This window comes from Macrosteles quadrilineatus, unplaced genomic scaffold (genome assembly GCF_028750875.1).
Source record: "Macrosteles quadrilineatus isolate MER2022 unplaced genomic scaffold, UCM_ALF_1.0 Scaffold_1__1_contigs__length_201487025, whole genome shotgun sequence".
NCBI lineage: Eukaryota > Metazoa > Arthropoda > Insecta > Hemiptera > Cicadellidae > Macrosteles > Macrosteles quadrilineatus.
In genome coordinates, this window is record NW_026542594.1 from 85,820,389 (window position 1) to 85,833,440 (window position 13,052).

The 13,052-nt window shown below is 33.8% G+C and overlaps 1 protein-coding gene across 1 annotated transcript in view; it reads right to left on the reverse strand.

The window, feature by feature from the left end:
- Positions 1 to 710: 710 nt before the first annotated feature.
- The window catches only part of LOC128981875 (dipeptidyl peptidase 9), a 143,750-nt gene continuing 131,408 nt past the window's right edge, over positions 711 to 13,052 (reverse strand). The window contains exon 17 of the mRNA XM_054404873.1: positions 711 to 4,566. Within this exon, the coding sequence (XP_054260848.1) occupies positions 4,474 to 4,566 (93 nt within the window). The 3' untranslated portion in view covers positions 711 to 4,473. The remainder of the gene's footprint in view (positions 4,567 to 13,052) is intronic.

Below are 13,052 nucleotides of genomic sequence, written 5' to 3' on the forward strand. Positions count from 1 at the left end.
AGCTGAAATTAAACACTGTATTATATAGACATCTATATCTATCTATCTATATATTATTATCTGTACTTATTTAATACGCAAGCAGGATTTTTGTGACAATTACTCCTCCGAAACTACTGAATCGATTGACATGTTTTTGGTGTCATTGGAAAGAGCGTAACGTGAAGTTGTGCAGGAAACTTTTCAAACTGACTTGCTTGAAATGAAACATTTACTATTTGAATTTGGGTTGGTGTTAACATTACAATGGAAAAAAACCAGAGAGTCTGGATAATTTTATAACTAAAAAACAAAACTGAATTAACACTGGGCTGAATTTCTTAGTAATCATTGAAAGAGCCGATTTGCAAACTATGGAAATATAGGAAAGTCATAGAACACCACCAAGGAGAAGAAATAGAAATTATGTTTTTTTTTTTTAAATTATAATCGTTATTATGGACAACCTAATGCGGCTATGAGTAAGGCTATTTGTAGAAAACACTAAAAAACAAGATCAGCTTTTGAAAAGTGATAAGATATTTACAAGAAATGTTGATTATATTGATCTGTAAGGTACATCTTGAGTATTTCCATAATCTTTGAGTCAAATCTTTTAAAGTCATCAGAAATTATGACTGTTATTCGTTTAAAAAAAAACCCAAAAAAGTCTGTAATAACGTAATAACACTGTAATAACACGTAATAACTGTAATAACACCTAACGCCTGTTTATATCGTACTAGTAATTGCTCGAATTCGAGCAACAGGTACAGTAGTTGTTTTAAATTCATTTTTCCTACACACCGTGGTAATACATAGACTATTTTTAGCATATGACAGGTTAACCAAAAAATTGGTTATCCGAAACGGCTTTCCTCCCTTTATTTCAGTTAACCGCAGTTCTACTAATTGGACCTTGATGATAAAGTAGGCTGATTATAATGTAAGGATATAAAAACACGTGGATACAGATTATTTTTAATAATAATTAGTTTCTGCAGAGATATCAAACATGTTTGGTAATATTTTAATACTTTAAAATGTAACTTTAAAAATTCTTAAAAAGTTAAACATCTCCTAATTTACAACCGTTATTTTGAAGCAAGGAAAATACTGTAACATAACTCAAGGGGTGTTTTTTTACTCGTATATAACAAATTATTGACTTTCGGTACTAAAGGAGAACCACCAAGTTAACAATGAGAATAGAACTGATTGGGGGGGGGGGGGGGGGTAAAAATAGCGACTTTGGAATTAGAAGTTGGGGTGAATGTAAACCAATAATTGAAGTTAATTAACCAAGAATTAATTAATCAATGAACAGATCTAACTTTGGTTATTCTCAGTATCAACAGTCAATAACTCACAGTATAATGTAAACAAACAAGGTATTTTACAATATTGAGTATTACAATATTTTTCATGGAAAACTAATGAGGTTAAGCTAATAACAATGTGATAAAAAAAAAAAACAGTTACAATGTCACAAATTCAAACAGTCCATATAAAACTATGAGCTTGGAAGTTATTAAGTACTTCCGATATTGTAGATTATTTAAAATATTTTTCAACTGAATACATAACCAAGTATAAATACATTATCTACCAAACTATGTTACAATCTATGTATATTATACAGTTTTTGTTACAAGAAATAAAATGTGAGAGAGGATTTAACATTGCTTAACTAATAAATAGGTTAGTAGATTTGCTTTTTGTAATACAAATTATATTTTTAAAGCCTGAATTAAACTGAAATGTAGGATGGAATTATAAATTTATTAATCTTAATATCAGTGGAAAAATAAAAATGCCTGTAAAGTATTACAGTATATACAGTTATAAAAAATATCATCATCCTAAAATTATAACTTTATAAATAACAAAGATTGTAAAATGAAATAATAAATTACACTATTTACAACATTCAGTTTGAAAAATCAACATAAATATTTAGAATATATTACAGAAATGATGATATCACAATGTCATTAGGATATTTTAGTTCTCTATACACATCAAGCTCAAAATACTAATCTTAAAGTGTAAAAATAGCTATAACCTATTCCATTGCACTTTACGATGGCAAAGTATCTACCATTTAAAATACTTCTAGAGGGCTAAAATATCTGTCCAGTAATAATTATTAATGAGTTATGATAAAAATAAAATCTAATTAAAAAGGCAAGTCCAGTTGTAAATAATTTGTTCCATAGAAACACCATAAAATGATAACAGTAATTTTAAAAAGGAAAAACTTTGACATGCATAAATTAAACTATAAAAAAAAAACTCTTCATAAAAAAGAGGAGGAGCTACACTGCAACATTTCCGTTCACAAGCTCTATAATAAGTTATGTTTCAATTTAGTTACAAATTAAAAGAATCAATTTAATGGAGTGTAATTAATAACAAATTTAAATAAAGAAAAAAATATTAAACAATCATTTGCGTATTATATAATGTGTTTGTTATTGTTATAACGGGTAGGCCTATCCTATAATAGTAACCCTAGTTAATTTTTGAACGGCTGCCTGTATTCAAACAAGCTTCAATACACATTACTAGAGTAATGTAAAACTTACTTTTTGGTGATATTTTTCAATTCACCCCCTGCCCCCAAATAGGGGTTGCTGGGGTTTACTTAAAACTTTTTAATGGCAACCCCTATCAAGTCGCACATTATTTTTAAGAGCTATAAAAAAGGAAATTAATGTTAAAAATCCGACTTTGAATTTTTAAAATGGCAGGAAATGTTAGACGTTAATTTAACTGGAACATTCCATCACTTTTATTTTTTCATGGCTGTAAATTTTCAAATAATCTTCAGTACATGGGACCAGAATGATGTCACACACTTTTTAGCATGATTTTGAATTTCATCACCCACCCCCAAATAGGGGTTGGTATTTTAAAAATCAAAGCCTCACCAGCACCAGCAAGCCCTATTTGGGGGTGGGTGATGACACTACCCTAGTACCGTGTATCAAACCTCATTTGAATATATGCAGCCGTTAAAAATTAACCAGTGGGGGACTATTATGGGACACCCGGTATAATTGTAATAGCAACCATAAAGCCACTACAGTGGTCAAGTTAAATATCCATATTCGTGATATTGGTAATTAGACATGCAGTAACATAAAACATAATACCCCTTTACTTGCATACATAGAGTAATGCTTGAGTTGCTTTGAGTTCCTTTAAGCAGTTGGAAATTGCCCAAGCGAATTTTCCTATAGAGAAGAGGCCATTACTGTAGGAAAGACCTAGACCCGGGACCGATTTACTTTTACATTTTGATGTCCCCAGAGGCCAAAAAAAACTATTCATTCAAATTGATATATTATTATATATGTGTGTGTATATCTGTGGTTAGTCTGTAGCCGAGCATAGCTTTCATTCTCATGATATTGATGTGCTTGCAAAAATCATCTAGGAAAACCAAAAAATCCATGATGTCCCTGTGATCGCGGGAACCTTTACGATGTCATGACATCTTCCGCCATCGCAGATGTCAACCATAAGAATGAAGATCACAACTTTGCCAGGACCGTACTGTGATTCTTGATATTTATTATTTTGCAAAAAAACTATTTGGATAGTTGGAGTTCTCATGTGGAGTTGAGTTTGCTAAAAGGCGTTGTAATAATAATAAGTGAAACGTCTAACTAACAACAGCAGTAGAATGGAAAAACTAAATTGTTCAAATTCTTCGGATACTTTACCTTATAGCTAACTGTTAAACGTTTATAGGTATCGACTCAGCCAACCTTCCTTTTGTACTTCAGAATAATCATTTAGGGACCAGCTGAAATAGCCAGGATGTTTAAAACTTAATATCAAATAACAGTTGTCTAGTTTTTTTACTTCAAAAATAGTTTGCAACCTAGGTGATTGTGAAGTAAGAATGCTACATGACTTTAGTATGCTGAAGTAGACATCCCATATTCATGGACAAGATGTTGCTAATTTTTTTTCAAAGAGAATGTTGAATGAAATAGTCACAGATTGTGCTAGTGTCAAAAATTATATTTTTACCTTAGTTTTTGTTACCGGTACTGAGATAGTTGACATGACATAAAAGATGCTAGCTCCCAATAAGTCATCCTATCAGTTTGACTAGGTTAAAATGTCTGCATATTTCAAGATGTTAGAAGATATTAGAAATGAGTAATTTACATCAGCACAATCTGTCAGTGGCTCACTTCAATAATTATGTACATTTTGATTTAAAAACTGGTGACAGTTTTCATATAGGGATGGAATGTCTAGCTATTAATTATTGGTTAAAGATGCTATCCACTGGACTGCCTAAACAATTTAAAGTAACCTGAGTTCCAATATTATAACTTATTGAAATATAATTTATTTGTACTATTTAACAAATTACAGGTCCTTGGAACTTGATTTTGCACGTAATACATTTTTGACTAAACAGAATACCATACAGTAGGGATCTTAATTTAGCTCTTATAATACTTGGCAGTGTTAAAGATGGTTTTGTAGGAAAGACAATAATGTTGTTTCATAGTGTTTACTTGCATCCAGATTGCGAAGACTGTGTCTCTCATTTGGGTAGACCTAAAAATCAAAACAGAAACATACTGTTAGGAAGTAATACCTTTGACTATTAATACAACAATTGTAATACTTAAGTCTTGTTGTGTATCTTGTGAACTAGACAGAGTCAGTTAGCTATAATAAGGTAGAGATAATAATAAACAAATTAGCCTGTATCACTGTCTTCACAATAGGATAACACTAGTTGAGCTTAAAATAATGGGTGGGTCAAAAATCATGGTTGGATTTGATATAAAACTTCAATTATTTTTCACTTAGGCCTAACTCTTATTTATTTACTTTTCGGAGCTTGTTAATTTGCCAAATTTGAAAAATTTATAATTAACAAAAGTGGTACAGTCTCTCACCCAGATTATTTATGGGGAAATAACCTCCGAAAGATGGTGTCTTTCTTTATCGATGTACATAAGGATTTTTTCTTCAAAGTTCTCTTTCAATTTTGTGATAGTTTTCTTCCCTTCAATAGCCAATATTTCTTCTTGAATTGCATCTTTTAGTTTATTTAAGGTTCAGGATTTACATAAACCTTTGATTTAAGGTGTCATCAAAGAAAAAAAGTCAAACGCTGAAAAAAGATCTGGTGATCGAGCACTAGGAATGAATGTTGCCCCAATGAATGTTGCCAAAGCGTGAGATGACATGGCTGCGGAACATTTGTTTCAAGAGTTTTATCGAGTCCTTTGCTAGTGTGGCCAGAGCCACATCTGCTTTGTTATAACAGTCAAACCTTGTAGAGTTAGTTATTGAAATATTGGTGCTTAACAGTTACAGAACATATTGATGCTCAATTTACCATAACTGAATTGCCATTTTCTAAAAAAATAAGGCCAAACAATCCCCAATTGAAAAATTCTACACCAAACTGACACTTCAGCAATGTGTCAGTTTTTCAGCAGCAACAGTGTCAGAGGCTTATCTTGTAATTGACCCAGATTTACATCATGAGTACTCATCCTCCGGAGTACAAAACGTATTCTTTCACAAAACCATATGTGAAGCGTATGTTCATTGATTATTCTTTTCTGCTGTATAACTTATTTTTGAAGATTAAGTATCCCATATTGTTATAATATGATGGAAAAGAAAACGGTAAATAAAGTTAACTTATGAAATGTTGTACTGAAAAACTGACTAATTTTTTTACTTAGATAATTGAGAATATAATAGCGTAGTCATGATTTTGTACAGGTGTAATTTTAACTCACTGCGTGTAATGCGCTGTAACGAGCTACGATTAAGGCCTAAAGCTGAAGCATGCCTCCCAGCGGAACGTCGGGTACTTTGAAGCACTGATGCTTGTACAGCCTCAATGTTTTCTGAATTGACTGTCGTATGTGGACACCCAGTAGATTTACTATTTTTTACTGACCATGTAGCCCTAGGTCCAGTGACTAGGGGGGCGAGTACTCGACTTTTTCCAAATACTTGACCTCGAGTCGAGTAGTAATTACTACTCAAAAATTTGAGTCGAGTAGTTATAAATAGTGCCACTTCACGATTTTTTACACCCGTATTTAATAAATGATATTTGTTTTGTGTTGATGTATTTTAATCCCAATTCCTACAAAAAACAACTATCTAAATTCATATGGGCTAGTCCAGCGTAAACCAAATTTTCAACAAACGACCATCGTCATTTGGCAGAGCTAGCAAGAGGACAACTACTACTTTAACTTTGATTTCCCTACAACAGTCAACAAAGACGTCTTGATAACGAGACGGTAAGTTAAACTAAATAAAGCATTGAATGAATCCATGAGTTACAGTAGTCAATAGTCAACAAGGGAGTCTCGTGACTAGTAATTCATAAGCAGTCGATTCTTGAAGGAATTATAAAGTACAGTATTAAATTTAGTTTGAACTGCCATAAATATTTATACCAAAATATAGTAATACAACAAATAAAAATAAGCTATTATTGCATAATTTTTTTCACTTTAATCGGAAGGGACATCGATGCATCGGAATGACGCAATCTTATTGGGTCTTGGCATTGGCAGAAAGATCAGTTGCACTTCAAACTCAGTGTTGCCAGATGGACGATAATTTTTTTACTTTTACAACTGTGGTAATGGCGTAAACAAACTATAAGTATAATTGTCTAATGAGTTAACATAAACATGATTTAAATAAGTCAAACTTTTAATTTTTGTTTACAAAAAAAAGCTATAGCAATTTTATAATAATTTTCCCGACATTCACCATAATGGTGTAATTATAAATGTGGCAACGTCAGCCGGTCAGCCCTGCAAAACAGCTGTTAGGATGGGAAAACAAAGCAGATGCTGAATGAGCAGACCAACTAGACCAACTAGAGAGAGAGAGAGAGAGAGTGAAAGAGAGATGGCGACGGCCTAACAATATTCAACCAATGGATTTAGATTAGATTGAAGTGGAGTTATGATTGGAGTTATGTCAGTTTTGAATGTCTTTACTTTGAAGTGAATTTGTAACTTAAAATAAAATTGATTTTGTTTAGTGGAAGTTAAATAGAAAGTTAGGAAGTAAAATAAACATATTCTGTTTAAGATTTTGACTGTACAATTTTCAATCTGGTGGCAGTAACATGACAACTACAGTTTGAATTGTAACTTAACCTAGAAAATGGTGAGTTTATTAAAGAAAGGCCAAATAGGCTGTACTGGGCTACAGTGAAATGTGTTTTAATTTTAAATTAAGAGTTTAATGTGAGATTTTGTTACAATAATAATAGTCCTACTACGTTTTTGTTTGATATTTTCAGTCTGTTAGAGACGAGTGACTTTATCAATCTTCTATCATTCAGTCTAGCTCCGTCAGCTCATAGCCGCTACGCAATGAACGTTACGTGTCATGCCGTAACGTGTTAATAATGTGGTCATCGGATTTTCGTGTATGGTTTGTGACTTTAATCGAGTAATTTAATAAAAATGGCAATCTGTGGTGTTTGTAGGCAGCCATGTGATTCCGGGACATCGGATGCGTTCATTAAGTGCGGTGGAAGTTGTGAAAAAGTGTTTCACTCGCGTTGTATTAAGGACGATTTGAAGGAAAAAAGATGCAATCCAGTAGTGAGTGGAAATGTAAAGACTGTCGAAGCTCTTCGTCCAGCAGTGCTACTTTCAGGATACTGTGATCACCAAGGATTTCTTTCTCAGTGTCATAGGAGAGTTAAAAAAAAAACAGGTATGTGACGAACAAAAGGTTTCCCAGGAGAAATTGACTAGTCTTTTCACTTCAGTGAACTTCTTATCAGATCAATTTGACAGCGTGAATAAACTTATGCAACAGATTAACACTGAATTGACAACTGCTAAAAACAAAATTATAAAGCTTAAAAAGGATAACGTGGTCCTGAATGATGAAGTGACAGACAGGCTAAGGGACAGAGTTTGTCTATTAGAACAATATACCAGAAAAAATAATATCGAGATAAGTGGTGTTCCGGTAACCGCAGAGAAAAATATTAACAAAATACTTGAAGATGTAGGAGCTGCGATTGGAGTAGAGGTACAGAGCAACCACATCTCGGCAGCACACAGGATCCCCAGCTTCAAAAAGACCGCTCGCAATCTATAATTGTTCAGTTCACTGCACGTGGAGTAAAGGAAACCTGGATATCAAATTATAAGGGATGAAAGATTTCTCTCACTGCCAACTAGATCAATGCGACCTTCACACATCAACGAGTGTACATCAGCGAGTACCTGTCTCCAGAAAACAAACTCTTCCTGAAGGCGCTGAAGGAAAAGTGCAATAAGTTGGATTCACCTACGCGTGGTACCGGGAAAGTTTTTTGTAAGGAAGTCGGATGGGGGCCGTTGCAAGAGAATCAACAGCTACGATGAACTTAATGCGCTCAAGTGAAATTAAAAGTGAGTCAATGAGTCATTACATGGTTGACAATTTTCTTGCTAAATTAGTTGTAATTAATTTTTCTTTTTGTACAAGGATTAAAATTTATTTATGTCCTCTTTTTCACTATTACGGAAGATAGTACAAATTCGGAAAAAATTATCAGTTTAAGTAATTTTTTTTAGCGATAAAAACCCAACATCGGTTCGGTATTTAACCTAATACGTCTTAATATACATAGTTTGAGAAAAAATTTTGACAGTTTTTTATAGGGATAGACAAGTCTCGAAATTTCGGGAAATTTTAAATCTCATCCTACGAGTAGAACCTACGAGGCTGCCATTTTGGATAGAGATGAAATAGCAAACTCTGGTTTTCAGTTTTTTCACCATTCTTTAAGTTTTTGTAAACACTTTAAAATGAGGTGTCACTCTAAGGGAGTTTACATTTAAAATTTTTGAGTTGCCCCAAAAGTCCCCCTTTTTGGGGGACATTTAAAATTTCAAAATCATAAAATGAAACTTCCTCCTAAGATTGCACGATCACCAAAAGGATATCTCTGTATATTTACTTAGAAAAATATTAGAGAGGCGGGTCTTGACTTTTTATTCACTCTGTTTAAGACAATCTGTGTCCATGTACAAGATTATCAGACTCAAACTCAAACTCTTTATTTGCCATAAAAAACATTACAAATTTGAGCATAGCTCATGTAACAGATGGCATGTCAATTATGCTAGAGTGTAAATTAATTATTACAATTAATTACAATTACAATTATTACAATTAATTATTAAAAAATCAAATACAATGGATAAGATACAGTCTAACAAAAATGAGAATATATACAGTACAACACCCCTGACTCAGACAGATGTGCTCATTTAAAAAAAAAATCTTCCACTTTATAAGGACATGTTGCAGCTAGATGAGTTTCCAGTTTTTTTTAAAATGTGTTAGTTTTTTTTCTTTTTTTATCTCTGGTGGAAGGTGATTAAACAGTTTAATTGCCATGTAATATGGACCCTTCTCCAAAAGAGACAATCTATGTTTAGGGTACCGCAGAGTGTCTGTGTTTCTTGTACCCTGAGTCCCCAGACTGTTATTTGAAAAATATTGTTGATGTTTTTTAAAGAATTTCAGAACTTCAAAAATATAAAGAGCTGGTACAGTTAATAGTTTAGAATTTTTGAAATATTGTTTACATGATTTCCTAAATTTTAGTTTAAACATTGCTCGAATGGCCTCTTTTTGTAACTTGAATATCTTGTCAATTACTGATGTCCCACCCCAAAGCATGATGCTGTACCTAACAATTGATAAAAAATAACCATGATAAACCTGAAGACATGTCTTTATATCTGAGATGTTGGCAATAGTTCTAATAGCATGAAGAGATTTATTAAGATTTTTTTGTATGGCCAGAATTTGATCATGCCATTTTAAGTTGTCCTGAAGTGTAAAACCTAGAAAGTTCACACTTAGGGAATTTTCACAAAGTCCTTCATTTGGCATGAGGAATTCCTCATTTATTTGTTTGTTTCTATTGTTAGAAGTGAAAGCTAAGACTTTTGTTTTGGAGCAATTCAAACTAAGACAGTTTTTGGATAGCCAGTCAGATATTTCTTGGAGAGTATTTAAAAGCTTTACTTTTGTTATTTGTTTGTTTTGACCCATAATTATTGCTGTAGTGTCGTCTGCAAAAAGGTAAAGTGGAGTATTAATGTTGATTGGCAAATCATTAATGTACAACAGAAACAATACTGGCCCTAAGCATTCCACGTCTATGATTGCTTTTGTTTTTGTGAGGAAATCTAACCCTAATACAATGTTTATTGGCAGTTTAGGTGCTATTAGGAAATTGAATGTCCAAGAGAAGTGTCTAATTTTTAAGTGTAGCTTTGCCATGTGTGAGAACATTACCTTGTCGCCTGAGGCTGAAATAGCGAATTGATTGATCGGAGTGATTGATTTTGTAATTAAGTGATTATTTTTGATTCTATCAAAAAAGGATCGTGAGCAAATTGACGTCGTAGAACCTGTATCTATGAGTGCATTTGTTTCAATGTCGCCGAAAAAAATTGGTATTGTACATGTTTTTAATTTAGGAAATTTTGGAGCATTTTTGTTTTTATGGCTATGTGTGTGTGTGTTTTGGTTGATTGGTGTGTGTGAATAGGCGCTGTGAGGTGTCAGAGGTGCGAGAGCGCCAATTATCGGCCTCCTCTGGAGTTTAACTGTGTATTGTGTGTAGGTGTGTGTTGGTCTGTAGGGTTGGTGGGCGGACGGTAGTGTCTGGGGTCATTGACCTGCCTCGGTGCGCCGTGATATGCACTGCTGTGCACTGGTGCCCTATAGTATGTATTTGGCTGCGTGTGTGGTCGATGTGGAAATCTTGGTTGCCCATGTGGCTGTTGCATGTATTGTGGTGTGTATTGCCTATGTTGAGGTGTAAATTGCCTATTTTGAGGTGTGAATTGCCTATTTTGAGGTGTGAATTGCCTATTTTGAGGTGTGAACTGCCTATTATTTTCTGCTCTGGTTTCCCATCGGCGTGATTGCGAGTTGCTACCCTCTTCTAACTGTCTCACAACTTCTAATTTTGGGATAAGCGCTATTAAATCATCAAGTTTGGTCGGCGGCGGGAACCCTGCAAGACGTGCCCTATTTGTCGCGTTTATACCTGTCAATATTACCTCCAGTAAGTCGTATTCTGTTGGTATTAGGATTTCTGCTGACTCTTTCACCTGGATAATGAAATCTGAAAGTGACTCGAATTGACCCTGCACCCTATAAACTGTTTGCGTCAGGAGCTGTTGCTTTGCCCTTTCTGGCAGAAAGGTACTAATTATAGTAGGAATTGTTTTACCTTTGACTTCCCAGCTCTCCTGCAATGCCATGGTCCAAATATCCCTTAATTGCCCTGCTGTTTTGTGTAACAATGCTATTGTGATTGATTTGTCGTCGGCTAACTTTAATTTCTCAATTTGAATGGCCGTTTTCAAGAAGGCTAACAATTTGCTTGTGTCAGTGCCGTCGCAATTGGGAGCTTTCGACGCTAGATCGTCAACTAATCTCGGGTTTGTGTGGGTGTGTGTTGATTGTGTTACAGGTTTGTTTTGTGATAAGGCTTGAGCGATTGAATTGCCTATGGCTTGGGCTGTGATTCTAATCATTTCCGCCGTCTGATCCGCTAAGATGGGTCTGTTTTGTTCTGTGGGTTTTGGTGTGTCTGGTACACTTGGCACCTGTGTTGTCACCGCGTTCTTTAAAATGACCCTATTCTCTTCCAGTGTCTTGGCTGGGGTTAAGCCCCACTTCTCGCACTGTAGAATTGCGCTTTGTGCATCAAATTCTCGTATCCATGATACCCCCGTGGGTTTTGTTTCCCACTCGTAAATCTTGGACATCTTGCCTTGATCTACTCTTATTTGAATAGTAAACAAAAATTCAATCCTTAACAACTTCTTTAATATCAACTATTTTACCAAACAGGCGGGAAGAGTTTGGGCTGGGCAAATTGTAATTTAATAAGAAAAAGAGAGAAATTATTTAAAAAATGGTGTGAATTTGGACTTATGATTGTATTTTACTGTAATTGGTGTGTCAAATGTTTGACTAAGATCTGATTCCCTATATTGTTCAAATGTATGTCATCCCTACGATTTGAATGCCTATATATGTGTAAATAATATTTATTTGAATTTAAAACATGTGTTAGAAAAATTGGTTGGGTATTTTGATTTGACAATGTGTGTAAAAATGTGTTGAATTGAGTAATTTTATCTATTGTGTGTGGTGTATATTCTGACCTAGGGAAATATGGTAATCCTAACAGTATCAACCTGGTGCCTAGATAACGCTTCCTGATTACCCTGAGCAATGATACATATTGCTGTGTCATCATTGTTATTGATGTATTGCTGAATATGTCATTGGTTCCTATCCATAACAATAATGGTATTTCACTGTTGAAATATGGATTTGTGATTTTGATTTGTTTCTTTAATTGTCCAATTGTTGCGCCTGAAATTCCCATACTGTATTCTAATTTTAATTTACTACCTTCTCGGTTAACAAAATATTCCAGACGTTTAGTCAGCGAATCGCCGAGTATTTGAATTTGTATCATATTACGGTATCAAGGTGATCGAAAGAGTGTAGCAGGGTAATGGCATGTCGGTATGTCGGAATTCTTTTGTTTGGTTGTAGTGTCGGACCTGCATGTTCAAGGTCGCTGCGAGTGAATGAAATTTTGTGAACTGTAAAATATAAAACTGTAATGCATTTTATGTCTGACATCTATTGCTGTACTGATTGTTGTGTTATTGTTGTACGAAATTACATGAAATTTTATGTAAGATAATAATTCGTTGATGTGAACAATGAATTGACCTTGTGATTTTGGCTTGATTCAGAAGGAATCAACATTGTCAATTAACGGCCTAAATTAACTGAAATGTTGTGAAGTGACGATTTACTCAAGCAAATGTTGTACACAGGCTCTTGGCTTTCTTTTAATTATGTAGTACATTTTTTTTTACATTTATTATTATTATATATTTTTTTTACGTTTTAAATGTTTTTCTGTTTTTATATTTATTTTATATATTTATTTGTATTTTTGTTTAAGATGAGCCTGTAATAACTGT